This window comes from Austrofundulus limnaeus, unplaced genomic scaffold (genome assembly GCF_001266775.1).
Source record: "Austrofundulus limnaeus strain Quisiro unplaced genomic scaffold, Austrofundulus_limnaeus-1.0 Scaffold29, whole genome shotgun sequence".
Taxonomy (NCBI): domain Eukaryota; kingdom Metazoa; phylum Chordata; class Actinopteri; order Cyprinodontiformes; family Rivulidae; genus Austrofundulus; species Austrofundulus limnaeus.
The window spans coordinates 1083912-1098681 of NW_013952431.1; the positions used below are offsets into that span (position 1 = coordinate 1083912).

Genomic DNA, 14770 nt, shown 5'->3' on the forward strand with positions numbered 1-14770 from the left:
ATATATATATATATACACACATACATACATACATATTTCCTCATTATAAAGCTTTTTGTTTTCTTTTTTTTCCCCACTGAATATAGCTCCAGAAGGCAGTCGGGCCAGAGATCACAAAGAACGACCTGGTCCCAGCCTTCCAAAACCTTCTGAAAGATTGTGAAGCTGAGGTTCGAGCTGCTGCTGCTAACAAAGTCAAAGGTAGGAGAGAATTGTCTGAAGGATAATTTTTTGGGTGAAGCTTGTTTTAGTTTCTAGTTGGATGTTTTAACATTTTGTCTTTTTTTATTTAATTTTGGTTAGAATTCTGTGAGAATCTCCCGGAGGACAATCGTGAACAAATCATCATGACTCATATTCTGCCTTGTGTCAAGGTAAACAAAAACCTTTTCTGTCCACCACATTGTGGTATGTTTCTGTTGCTGCATTTCCTACTTTCACAKGAGACTTTTTGAATAGCTTTCATTGGTTAACAGCGTGGGAAATAAAGAGGCATATTTTTTTACAGTTTTTCTTTTGTATGAATGGTTCATTTTGGGGATTTTGGACAACTGGTTGTTTATCTTTTAAAGTTTCAGACCTGAAGTCGCATTGAAAACCTGGTTCCTCCTTACTGGTTTTAATACCAAATTATTTATTTTTGTGAGTCCAGTTTGTACACACTCAATTTGTTTTATTTAGTTGGATTTCTACTATTTTAATAAAATATGAATTGTCCAGATATCTACTGTTAAAGCATTATCTTATTTTATTGTTGTTGTTTTACTTTATAGAAGTGGATTATAAAGTATCTCAATGCATCATTATGGTAAATTAGTCTTCAGCTTGTGTTAGGCATATTCTGAACAACAGGTGGCACTGTTGTTTTCTGAGAAGAACACTTTAAGATACTGTATAGTTCTTCATATTAGTGCTTTCCATCATTTCCCTGAGGACTGATTGGTAAATAAAAGTGAAAGTAGTGGTAGTACAGGCTGATTTACTTGTAAATTCCTGGACCTATAAAGCAGTGTTTTTAAATGGTACCAAACCACATCAAAAAGAGTCACTGCTTATTCTGTCAACATATCAACAGAGGATCCAAGTTATGCAGGTAGCAACAAACTTTCACACATTCTTGGAAAACTAAATTTAGTTCCACCCGTATGAGCTGCATATACAATACTATAGTGAATGTTCTGTTGTTCACTTTCACATGAATTAATTCTAACCTTCCTTTTTTGTATGTGTTTTAAATATTTCTTATAGCAGAACACCTGATATTTGTTTACAGTCCTTCCTAATTATTTTTTCTTTCGATGTCTCTGTGTCTAATCCCTGTGCAGGAACTTGTTTCAGACACAAACCAGCATGTGAAGTCAGCTCTGGCCTCAGTCATTATGGGCCTGTCCACCATCCTGGGAAAGGATAACACAATAGAGCACTTACTGCCTCTCTTCCTGACTCAGCTTAAGGACGAGGTAACTAAAATGGAGACTGGCAAATGTGGGCCCAGTAGTTTTTGGACTATAGTCACCTGGTTTAAAAGTTGTCAAAGCTGCTCTTTGTTTAAGTGGATTCATGACCAGTGCYTCTAAAACAATCGTCAAGTTTTCTTTTGCAGCATTTTGAAACAAGCAAAGGCAAAACCAACCAATGCACCTGGATGGGAAAGAGGATGATTCATGTATTTGGCAGTCAAACTTAAACTGACTAATCTGGGGAATGATTATGTAGAGAGAAGCATAGTTAAAATTAGGACTAAGTTTTGCAGGGAATTTGGATACTGTAGTAACTAATAATTTAGTAATTTAACTAGACACACATATACTTAGCACAAAAAGTAAGGAAATTTGTGTTTAGCAGATTATTTCGATATTGTAACAATTTTTCTTGGCAGTTGGTTTTGTAGTGGGCACCTGATTTGCAGCACGGGGGTGGGGGGGGTCTAGTCTAGCTATTTGTTTGATTTAAGAAACCCGCGGCTGGTTGGTCCCGAACCTGTCGGGACTAAATGTCCCAGTGAGTAAAGTGTCTCTCCCCCTCTCCATTTGTCTTCTTCGATGAACTGAGGTGGTCAGAACCCATGTCAGTACTGTTACGGAACATCTTCGAATATTAATGTCCCAGTTTTCATGACAGCCTTGAGGAAATTTGACGCTTCACCTCAAGTGATTAAAATTGTCATCATTTTTGTATACTGTTACCATATTTTCATACCGCATTATAACAAAATACCTTCATACTGCCCAAGCCTAGTTGGAACAAAATGTCCCGTACAGTTAGTCACCATTTAAAATGGAATTTGACAGGTTTCCCAGTGGTATAAGATTTATTGTCAAGAAGTATTGTTACAACAAATTAATAATCTACAAAACACAAATTTCCATACTTTTTGTGCCAAGTTCATTTATCTGTTGGGGCGTGATGTCATTCTTGGTTATCTGTATAGGCATGTGTTTTGATATTATTCAGTCTTTCAAGAACAGAATTCATTGTCTGTGTCTAAAGTGTCAGTTGGGTAGTTTGTTGAAATGAATGCTTGTGTATGTTGTTTCTTTAACTCAATAATCTAGGGTGACAAAGGCCTCACATCTTACTAAATAAATGCATTGCTTTGGTGTCAGTTTGAGATCAGCTTTGAGTTTAGTAGGTTAAACACAAAGATAAGTTCTCCCACTGCTGTTCCTTAGTCCTATTTAAAGATGGCCCATTTTCTTCTAAGCACAACCATAAGACCAAGAGTGTCTAATTAGATTACAGTAGTGACTGACAGCCTTGACTTGCATATTTTATTTCAAGGTGTATTTATCAATATTTTTAAAGCAGGTACGGTGGGAGTATTCTGCAGACTTACTGTGGATTTATGATATCCCTTTTAATGTCACTACGGTTTGTCTTTTTGCTTTTCTGTTGCTTAGTTTAATTGGCCTCTCTAAGTTTAGTTTTGTCCGTTTCTATGTCTCAGTTGTTAGTTTTGTTTAAACTGGGACTAAAGCAGATCGCCATGTAAGGCTGTTTGGTATAAACCGGGGAAATAATTCTGGGAAAACAGTTTAGTTGGAAGTTTCGTTTGTTTAGAGTAGCTGAAGTGGCTTTGCCTGACTGGATTTTAAAAATGTGTTTGTTGAAGGTAAAAGGTCACATTTGATGTTTTTTCCAATACCCGAATGCTTTTGTTGATAAGTGATACTGAATTATTTACTTGATCCTTTTTTTGTTTGTTTGTTTGTTTGTTTGTTTCAGTGTCCTGAGGTGCGTCTCAACATCATCTCCAATCTAGACTGTGTGAACGAGGTGATCGGCATCCGTCAGCTCTCTCAGTCACTGCTGCCAGCGATCGTCGAGCTGGCTGAAGATGCCAAGTGGAGGGTCCGCCTGGCCATCATAGAGTACATGCCTTTGTTGGCAGGACAGCTGGTGAGTCACATGGTCTGGTCCAGGGGTCTACAACCTGTGGCTCTTCAGCCTCTCTGAAGTGGCTCCTTGGAAACTTACCACAAAGTGACACAAACCCGAATGTTTCTGCAGAAGAATGACAACTTGAAATACTGACAAGTTTGTTTACAAGTGTGAACACATGATTTCAGCACCAGCTGAWACTAATCATTCTAAAACTGTAGTAAGAACCTGGTCTAGTATATTAAAAAAGAAATTACTTTAAATACATTTAATTAGTGCTGGACCTGTATATCTCAATGGAAAACATTTCAATAATGGTGATATGACGTCTCAAAAAATTCAATCGGTGTACATTTTGTCAGTGCTTGATGACATACACCACCGGCTCAAAGGCTGTGCTCAGCACTACCACTCAGTTTACACTAACAACAAGCTACCTGCAACACAGTGCGCCGAAATGAGCTCAACAGCAATGGGTGAACAAGGGTTTACAGTTGGAAAAAGAAGCAAAAGAAATGGTTAAAATAGAAAAGACTAACATAATTCAGTGGCGTGGAGGTGGTTCAGGTATTGAAGGTCTGATAAACTTCAGCCTTCAGTCGGCTGTAACATGTCTTGGAGAGTCTGGTGCCGACTCGCAGCGGGAACACATCAGATCTCTTCCACTGTCTGATAAAGTTCCACTGGATAGAACATTCTGAGTGTATGGAAAATTAAGCTGTGTCGAGCAAGTGAAAGCCGACTCTGCAAACACAGACTGTTATGGCAGATCGTTGTGATATAAAATCGGCTTCACCACACTTGCATTCTACATATCTGAAATTGCATATTGTAATATTTCTAGACATATTAGTTAGGATTTCTCTAATTATATTATGACTAGAAAATACCTGTTTATTTCATTTCATTTTTATGTCATTTATTCATTTATTTAGAAGTCAAAAAGTCCATAAAAAGTAAATTAATTACTTAATGAAAAGGGTGCAGAAAAAGGAAAAATAAATCTTATATCTGCCCATATTTGTAACCATATCATCCAGCCCTACATCTAATATGTTTTGTTTATAATCAGTAATATGTACTAATAAATTTCTATGAAGACCTAAAAGTTGCTCTGCTTTGTTTCCTCAGGGAGTGGAGTTCTTTGATGAAAAACTGAACACCCTTTGTATGGCCTGGCTTATTGATCATGGTAAGACACTTCAGTGATAATCTATAACAGTGTGGTTACATTTGCTCCAGTTAATATCAGCACAGTTTCATTATTTGTCAAAGCTGCTGTCTAAAAACGTCACTTCTGTTTTCTGTATGACCACTTCTGTTTATTCACCTGGGCAATGAGCAGYKTGATGTCTTTCTGGACTGATTTCATATAATCAGCTTGAYAGTGAACCTTAGTGTGTTAAAGGAGGAGGCTGATGAATGTATAAACTGAAGCAGTTGCAGGTTGAAGAAGAGATGAGATGCGACAGTCAGCAGCTCTTGACCTTATTGCACATGTTAATAAAGTGCTCTTTATTCTTACATGCGACTCAGTTACGGTCGTGTCAGGTCCAGTCCGGTTCGGCCAAGTGCGAGGAGCTCGCAGAAGCGTGTGCAGGAAATGCGAGATCGTGCAGTAAATCCAGTGATAATTGTCYAAGTCAGAGCAAACTGATTCATTCTGTGGTAGATGCAGTAAACACAGCTGAAACTGCATCCATGTTTTTGAAACTTGATTTCAGAATAATATCRATGTGTATTTTGTGTATTCATATGCTGCTCGCTGCATGTTTCTATCAACTTTCCGAACAGAACCATACATTTTGACAGCATTCATGTATAACTATTTCCATATATTCTATATATTTAAATCCTATTTATTAATATAGCAAGGGTTTCGACAAAACTGGTCTGTCTTTGGTAAATTGCTTTGAAAATACGGAAGTTGTGCTTGTTACTTTTCCTGTTGGTGCYACATGCTCTTTGTAGATTGASTCCGGAGRGGCTAGTTCTTATTGCAGGTGTTGGACAAAATCATTGGACGTACGCAGCTTCGCATATTTATATAGGCGRGACCACAAGMTATAAAGCAGACCAGMGTGTCGTAAAGACGCCCTGACACCCCTCTGCCTAAATGCCTGCTCTCTAATACTGTACCTGTGTCAGCTACATTAAGTTACAAATGTGTGAACTAGGACTAAAGTGGCAAGTTTTCATCAGAATGTAATAAATTATAGCTAAGCTAATCTACTTTGTCATACCTTTTTAAGSTATACTTGTTCTTTGAGATAACCAACCACCTGTAAATAATTTATGTTGTTGTTTTTGGGGTTGTTTTTCACTTCCCTCTGCTGCAGAGGATTTTTCTTTCCAGCGAAGTTATCATATTCTAATCCATTAAAAGTTGTGTACATGTACAACACACCCTGCTGCGTGTTAGGGCTCAGAAAATCCTTCCTGTGCATGTCATGTTCTCTTGACATTGGGTTTTCCAATGAGAGAGACGCACTCAGCGTTGAAGACAAAGAGCCAGCTGGATTYCATCATTGGAATGCTGTTGGTGTGAGTTTCTGTGTGTGAATGGCTGGGGTTGATTTTGATTTGATTTATTGATTTAACAGGAAAAGATTATTAAAAATTGAGCCTGACTCAGCATAATTGCTGTTTTACAGCAGGTTCCTGTTCTGCAGCACATAAAACACTCAGAAATACAGCATCACAATCACATCATTAAACACCATAGACACAAAGACAAACAAGCATACCAAATTTCAGGAAGGCGGCATTTGCAAAATAGGACGTCTAAATATGAGCACAACAAAAAGTGTCCAGCAGATGGCAGACAAGATTCTTCTTAAAGGGCTGTAGTTTTGAAATGGACTTCATGTTTTGAGGAATGTCGTTCCATGCTTTAGTATAAACATAGAAGAAAGACCTCTGGCCGTAACAGTTTTTAAAAGTTGGTAATGTCAGTTGTCCTTTTGTAACAGATCTAGTTGAATGACCACTTCCAGAATTTGATTTGGGCAGCAATGCACAGAGAGGTCCGTAATTGGCACCTTGGAAGATCTGAAAATATAAATTAATACCACTATACAAAACATAATTCTGAAAAGTCAAGGCATCAGACAATGAAAGAACTGTACAGTGATGAGTCCAACCAGGAAGTTTTTTATGAATTTTGTAGGCCCTGTTGTAGAGCCTAACTATGGATTCTAAGATTTCATTTGTTGTAAGAGACCAAACAGGTAAACAGTACGACATGTTTGAGAGTATAATGGCATGGAGATAGATACTGTATTTGAAACAGAAGATGTCAGGTTGGATCTAATTTTTGAAAAAACGTATAATTTCTGTTTCAACTTAGTGGTTAAGACTTGTACATGATCACAATAAGTCAAATGAGAATCCAAAGTAATTCCAAGATATTTGTAGGTAGTGACTAGGGGTGTCCCGATACCAGTTTTTTCAAGACTGAGTACAAGTACGAGTGCTTCAGTTTAGGTATTTACCGATACCGATACCAAGTAGCGGGGTTCGTGTGGATTATCTGTTCAACTTGTTGAATATTAAACAATGAAAATGAAATGCAATTATCATAGAAAAATTGATGGGTAAATATTATGTTTGACAATAAAAAGGTAGTGCAAACTCTGCCAAGTAGATAAGTTGGTACAGTATATACAGTATATCACACCATAACTTTTGAAACCATTTATTTTATTTCAAACAGGGCTCTTTTTAATAAGGCCATACTCCCTCTGAATGTATTAACAATACAAATACTGCAAAACAAATGCTGTTGCATACATTAAAAAACAAAATAAGATATTTTTTATACATTTTCCTCAACATGCAACTACCAAATTTAAATTAAAATGTAAACTATAACGTAAATTTTAGCAGCACATCTATAGAAGTTTACTCTGCTTCAGTCTTAAACTGTTAACAAAAAAATGACTAATAGTAATAAAGTGCAGTAAATTTCGGTTCAAACTTAAATAGAATAACTAAAACAAAATCTCAGAAGAACCAGAGGGAAAAATAAAATGCTTTTACAACAAACTTCCTTCCATATTCTGCTTATGTCTTAGTTTGTTCTACAAGAAAGAAAAAACAGCATTGAAGTTACTGCAACAACTGCTGCACACAGTGCTGTTTATGAAGGCTACTACTAGCAGCAGCAAACTCTTTGAATTCTTTGTCATGTCTTGTCCTCAAATGTTTAATCAAATTGCTGGTGTTAAAACATCCAACTTRCGCTCCTCCCCTTGACAGTTTAGCAGAGCACAGCAGACAGTCTGCTTGTTTGGTGTCCTCCGTGCCGATCTTAAAATATCTCCAAACTGCCGACATGTTACTTCTTCTTCTACCGTCATTGTTCTTCTTCTGTTATTRGGGGGTGCGGTCGGAAATTGTCAGTGCATTAGCCTGGTATGGATTGTTGTTTACCCTTTGTGCTGCAGCGCAGCCAGGAGGGGACAAAAGCGGTATCGGTTTAGAGTATCGGCCGGCTTTTACGAGTACGAGTATGAGTACTTGATGCTGGTATCGGACCCGATAACGATACTGGTATCGGTATCGGGACACCCCTAGTAGTGACAATATCAAGGGGTTTGTTTTAAAAAAGTGAGTTGATTTGTTATATTGAAATGTCTCCTGGGTGAGGAAAAATACATGCACACAGTTTTTTTTAACATTAATTGACAAAAGATTATCTTGAAGCCAACCATGAAATGTCTGAAGATCTGCTTGTAACTGACTATTAATAGGTTCAGTATTGAAATCAGACAAAAAAAACAAACAGTATCATCAGCATACATTAAAATATTTGAATACTTCAATATTTTTGGAAGGCCATGTATAATAGGAAAAGCAATGGGCCCAGTATGCTACCTTGCGGAACTCCCACGGAACAGGGCAGAGACCCGGACACAGAGCTTCCATGTTTCACAACCTGACACCTATCAGTCAAATAAGAGGAAAACATTTGTATTGCAGATGATGAAAGTTGAAAAGAAATCAACTTTTGTAAGAGAGTATAAAGATCAACTGTGTCAAACACTTTACAAAAATCAATATATACAGCACCAGTTACTTGACKTTTGTGCCACCCTTACATAAGCTCTTTAAAGGACAGGGCTACAAGAATCACTCTGTATTTATTCCCGCACTGGCTCTGTAAACACTTAAAATCACATCACTATTTCTACAGCCTATTAGGGACACAATGTCTGGCGTTTTGTTCTACTAAAATTATGATTTTTTATTTCTTAGACTATTGACCCAGGTTGTGTGTCTGGAGTTGCTCAAATGTGTGCATATGRTATTCTTTTCCATGAAAATAGCTTAAACATAATTTTTTTTTGGTCAAGATCTTGTCTTTTGTGTTTTTAGTAATAGGTCTTTTTGTGTTAGGGTCACTTGTAAAACCAGTTTGTTACATTTTGTAGGATCATATTTCAGGTGTCAATTCACCCCAATAAATGGATGAATTAAAATTCTAATTGTTTGGTAATCATTGTTTAGTTTTTAACCAATCTACCCTTTTTAAATTGATAATTTATGTAATATTGAAAAGACGAGACATTCAAAATGTAACTGTTGGTGTTTTGTGTGTGTGTGTTTTTTTTTTAGTGTATGCCATTCGTGAAGCAGCCACCTCAAACCTAACCAAGCTTGTAGAGAAGTTTGGAGCCGAGTGGGCGCAGAACACCATTGTGCCCAAAGTGCTGGGAATGGCCAATGACCCCAATTACCTCCACAGGATGACCACTCTGTTCTGCATCAACGTGAGCCAAAAGCATTTTCTGACATTTTATGCTTACTTAAGCTGAATTCATGCTCTGCTAAAAATGAAGAAATCTGCAAACCGTAATGTAGTTATGTTAGAAAAAATAGGTTATTCTGTTCAGTCATGAGCTCTGACAGCCTGTTCCCAACAGAGTCTGGGCAGAATATTTTCTCTCAGGGTTATTTGTCACCTCTTGTGGGACTGGGCAGAACTTTGTTGTGGGTGTGTTTATGTGGAAAAGACGGTGAACTACAATACTCCCATTTAGCTCCAATGCTCTGCTGAGACGCAGCTAGTGAGACAGCATGGAGACACAGGWGGCTCTCTGTGGCTGTGCTAGCTGAGAAGGAATAKACCTCAGCCAGGTTGTATAGAGACACGTTCCCTTTATTTTCTCTCAGCCGCAGTCATTTTATGACAAATTTGCAAGTTCCAAACAGTATTTACTACCTCAGTCTGTAAAATTCAAAAGTCTGGTTGTGGTAAAGAAGCAAATATCTATAGATGGACAATAATGTGGAGACCTCAGCGGGAAGAAATTAGTTCTGGCATTGTGGGGRGGAAGCTTACCTGGAGTTCTGCACAACAGTTTCTCATTTATGTTTATGCAAAAAYCAGCATCCTGCAAGAGACCAGATTTTAGAGTATAAATTCAACTTTAAAAGTTTAGGCCAGAATCTATAAAACATGTTCTTTCTATAAAATGTGTTCTTTCTAAATTGCCTGCAAAATTTGACCTGTTGACTTTGGTTCTGTGTCTCAGGCTTTGTCAGAGGCTTGTGGCCAGGATATCACTACTAAACAGATGCTGCCAGTAGTCCTAAAGATGTCCAATGATCAGGTGGCCAATGTGCGTTTCAATGTGGCCAAGTCCCTTCAGAAGATCGGACCAGTCCTGGATAGCAAGTATGTTATCTGCTTGTTTCCAAAGAGAAACTGTATCAAGTGGAGAACAAGGTTTAATGAGTTTGGATTTGTCATCTTCAGCGCCCTTCAAACAGAAGTGAAGCCAGTGCTGGAGAAGCTTGCCTCRGACTCAGACATGGATGTGAAGTACTTCGCCCAGGAGGCCATTAGTGGTGAGTGTTTGTCTCCTCGATTATTCTATAAGGTCTTAAATCACATGATTTGTACTTTTCAAACATCAGCAAGATAATTAAAGTTTTTTTCTTTCTTTCACTTTCTCCACAGTTTTGGCCCTAGCGTAACCATCTCAACATGCCTAAAGCAGAAAACCCCCATAAACAAAACCACACAAACAGTTCTACAAGATATTTATTGATGTTCAGGAACATCTGGTTATTGTATAGAGAATAGCTGTTAACAGTTGTTTTACTCAGCCACCCTCCCCTACAATTTTTTTTATTTTGTTTTCTGTGTCCAGACATCCTGAACAGCCTTCTTAGTTAACTGTCTTTGCTATAAATGGATGCTTTTATACAAGCAAAGTAAGATGAAATTGAATTAAGAGGTGCATGCTAACTAATGTGCTACTGTACTCGCTAGGCATTGCTAACAGACCCCCCCCCCACTCTTACATTCCTCCCTCCCTCCCCCCACTCTCTCCCCCTGTAGTCCACTGTTGTACTTGAGCTTTGCTGCAAACCGTGTCTGTTTGCTACTTAGTAGGGCTCTGCTCTGGACCTTCCCTCTGAGCTAGATGGAAACTTTCAGCTGCAAATGGTGCAACAGGCTGTTTACTTAACTAAGCTTCCTCCTGAATCAGCCCTTCAACAAGCGCTCTGTCCCCAGAGACACTCAGCTGGCTTTTCACACAAGTGATTTAAACATCTGTGTAGGTCAAGTAGTGTTTTTGTTTGTTTTTGTTCCTCCTTTCCCCACCAGACCAAACCTGTCCTTTCCTAAATGCTTTATAGGATTTTATTGTACAAACCCCTAACAAAGAGAAAATATGTGTGTTTGTTGATGATTGCATGCACTCATCACCCTCACTTTGTACTTTCCCATCTCCATCCACCAGACCATCATGTCCTCCTGCACTGTTTGTTCTCTGCAGCAGCACAGATATCACCTCAGCCCGATGTGTAATGGGGACCAGTCCAGTTTTAGCAAATTACTCATAATTACCTCGTCTAAATCCTGATGATTTTGTTGATGAACCACAGTAGGAAGCAGAAGTCAGTTATGTTTTTCTGCATTATGTTGTCAGTGTTGCTCTCAATCATTGTGCTAATGATTTTGAGTAGTTTGTTTTTAAGTACGCCTCAAATTGTTTTGGTCCTGCCTTATTGTGTAAAACGACAGCATTCTTTTCAGAGTGGGACATTTACGCTCGGTAAAACAAACTAAGAACAGCTACGAAAGTAAACGCAAAACCACAGAACTCTTATTCCACCTAGTTTTCTTTGTAAATCCTTGCCCAGTTCTCTTCTGGAGGGATGTTGGGAGTCACTCCTTACATCTTTAGAGCAAGTGAACTGGCGCTCGCTTTCAAGGAAAAACAGTTGGGTGTGAGTGTGTTCGTAAATCCACTTTATGTTTTTATTTTGGGTGTGGGAGCTGGGGGTGTTTATAAGACGGGTTAAATAAACTTGTCGTTTGTGTTCATAGACCTATTTTTTTTGTCTTTTCCTAACAACTCTTATTCCCTTCCCTCTTATTCTGTTCTCTTAAGTAAACCTTGAATGTTGATTGTCCTGTATCACAAAACAGTGCTTTGATTTGTATTTTGAATTCTATTTGCAGTCTGTATGCTGTACTACTGTATCTTGATCCGAATAAAGTAARACAAACCAGTCGTCGCCTGTTTTCTGCATTACAGATGGGATCTCGTCAAAATTTAAATGTTTACTACCAGATAAAATGCGTTAAATAAAAAAAATGAAATATAGGAACAGGAGTTTTCTTTTTGTAGATGACRCTTTTCATTAAAATGTATATGTTCTTGAGATATTTTGCTAACAGACAAATGAGCGAAACATTCTTACCCTTCCACCTTTACCATCAGTAAATAGTGGTAAACACTGCTTTGTGACTGTTTTTTTTATTTTATTTTAGTATTGCTCTTCACTCTGCAGACACCACAGGGCCATGTTGTCAGTCTCACGTGGTTCTGGTCTGTTGGCTCAGTTCTGATCTGGTGGACAGTTGCTGAGCAGATGAAAGTGAGGATCCTCTGGACTGTTTTGACCACAGGGACACATGCAGAGCAGGACAGGSTTGGACCGACTGCTGGTGCTGTGAGGGAAATATCTGAGGGCAAAGAGAAGCTTTTAGACAACTGGATTTTGAAGCAGATCTGAGATTTTCCTTGTTTCATATTTGCGAAGGAGCAGTGAACAAACAAGAAGAATGCAGACCCTAATATAAATATTCATATATTCTGCTCAGATTTGTTGAGTAKAGAATGCAGGTAAATGTGCTTTGTTTATATTGAGTGTGTACCTGCATTTCAAAACTTGATATCTGCTAAAACTGAAATAAACTTATAACGCAGTGTTTGATGTAATTCAGAATCAGCATTGTTATATTTGATTTCAGTTTGTAATAAAAGCCTTTAAATCATAAAGCCCATAATTTAGAATCAGGACGATGATTTTCTTTTCAGCAGAAACCCATCATGAAAACGATTTGAAAACCAGCYGCTGATCCGCCCCTGAAATCCACTCGAGTCCATCAGGTAGTGATAAAACAGCAGCAGCCTTTGTTTTTCCTTTGTTTCAAATTCTATTTAAATCCAGATTTTTGGGAGGGACTTCAGCAGCTCCTGACAGAGCTGAGAGCCTTGACGTCAATGCTGCTGCCTCCCAGGACTCTGTCATTTATGATGAAAGGAGTCGAGCAAAGGCCCCCCACACAGCATGACACACACACACACACACACTCAGAGAGGTCAGCTCCACTCAGGATGACAAACATCAGGCCCATTGGCCTGCATGTTTTCTCCAAGTCACCTTGTCCTCTCTGCTCCCTCCTTTTCTTCCCATTGTTTCGTCAGTCTTGCTTCTTTTTTTTAWCCCCCTTCATCTTCTCCAGGTGGGATCAGAGGATTACTCGAGSATGTTTCACTCCAGCTCAGAGGCTTTTCAGAACCTGCTTTTTTTATTTGTTTCAGGCACTTTTTGTGGGTCGTGTGAGCTGGGATGTTTTAGACTCCGTCCATGTGCTGACCAAAGTGTTCYACTCAGACAGGAAAAGATGGAAAATGACCTCTGATGAGGAGCTAATTTAAACCAAATCTCTAGACTTTACTGCACRTTCAGTAGCAAAACGAAACCCTTGTTCGTGTTTATTCAACAAACGTCTCGATGCAAACGTTAGTCCACGGTGCCCCCGACGCGTCGACGCAGTCGTGCAGCTGTAATCCTGAAAGATGCTGTGATCTCCTGCTCTTAAAAAAAAAACGCAGTAGGATGCTGTCATCCATCCTTCTCTGGTTGTCATGACAACCACTGATGTCATCACTATGTGCTGTGGCCCCTCTGAGTGAGAAGGGGCCTCTGATATTGGGATTATTTTACTGAAAGATCAGCCCCCCCTACACACACACACACATCAGCTATCAGCTTTCTTTTTTTCTGTCTTGTCACTGAAGTGTGTGTGTGTGTGTGTGTGTGTGTGTGTGTTAGAGATCTCAGCAGCTGCTATAAATAACTGCACTTCATTGGAAGAGTGATGGTGTTATTGCAGGGGGGGTGACTTACAATGAAATGTTGTTTTATGTATGTTTTTTTTTATTTATGTTTTATGTACTGTAGTACGACTTTTCACACCAAAACTAATTATATGATATTTACAATGAGCAAAAAAAAAAAAAAAAAAAAAAAAAACTGTTAATATTCCATTTAAAGTTGATGTTGTGGAGATTAGTAGCATCAGTGAGGCAAAGTTTTTGGGTGTTATTATTGATGAGAAACTGACATGGAGACCTGATATAAATTATTTAAGAATAAAACTAGCAAAACCTATTGCATTGCTTTACAAAGTAAGGGACTTGTTTAATGATAAAGCTCTATATGTTATATAACACATTAATTGTTCCACACTTGGTCTATTGTGTTGAGGTATGGGGTAAAGCACGTTAGACTATTACACATCCTGTTTTTGTTTTGCGAAAAGCTATGAGTTATCACTCGAAAACATTACTATTATCCATCTAATATATTATTCTGTAACCTGAAATTATTGAAATTGTATGATTTGGTTGATTACAATATTTTGTTAGTTATGTATAAGGCTCACCATAACACAATATCTATAAATATCCAGAAAAACTTTGCAAAGAGAGAGAGAGCTATTATAATCTTAAGGGGACAGAGTTGTTCATGAAACCTACATTTAGAACCTGTTTGAAAGAACGGTGCACCTCAATCCAAGGAGTCAGATTGTGGAATAATCTGGAAAATGATGTGAAAAGTACCAAATGTGTTCTAGAGAATGATAAAGGTTGGATTGTTGGAAAAATTATGGAACAGTTTAATGTGTGATCATATAATTTGTTGTTCTAGAAAGATTTGATGATCTTGTCTTGTTTTGTTAACTAAAGATTACTGTTTGAATTGAGACCAAAAGGGCAGATGTTACAAGATTTTTGTTCTTCTCTCTGCTTCCTTTCATTTCATTGTGTTTGTATTTTTTATCGTATATATATAT

The 14770-nt window shown here is 38.1% G+C and overlaps 1 protein-coding gene across 1 annotated transcript in view; it reads left to right on the plus strand.

Moving 5' to 3' along the window:
• The window catches only part of ppp2r1bb (protein phosphatase 2, regulatory subunit A, beta b), a 15203-nt gene extending 3288 nt beyond the window's left edge, over positions 1-11915 (plus strand). Inside the window, exons 7-15 of the mRNA XM_014005250.1 lie at positions 87-201; positions 304-374; positions 1326-1460; positions 3226-3399; positions 4513-4573; positions 9001-9155; positions 9921-10063; positions 10145-10236; positions 10349-11915. Of these exons, the coding sequence (XP_013860704.1) occupies positions 87-201; positions 304-374; positions 1326-1460; positions 3226-3399; positions 4513-4573; positions 9001-9155; positions 9921-10063; positions 10145-10236; positions 10349-10365 (963 nt within the window). The 3' untranslated portion in view covers positions 10366-11915. The remainder of the gene's footprint in view (positions 1-86; positions 202-303; positions 375-1325; positions 1461-3225; positions 3400-4512; positions 4574-9000; positions 9156-9920; positions 10064-10144; positions 10237-10348) is intronic.
• Positions 11916-14770: the final 2855 nt, after the last annotated feature.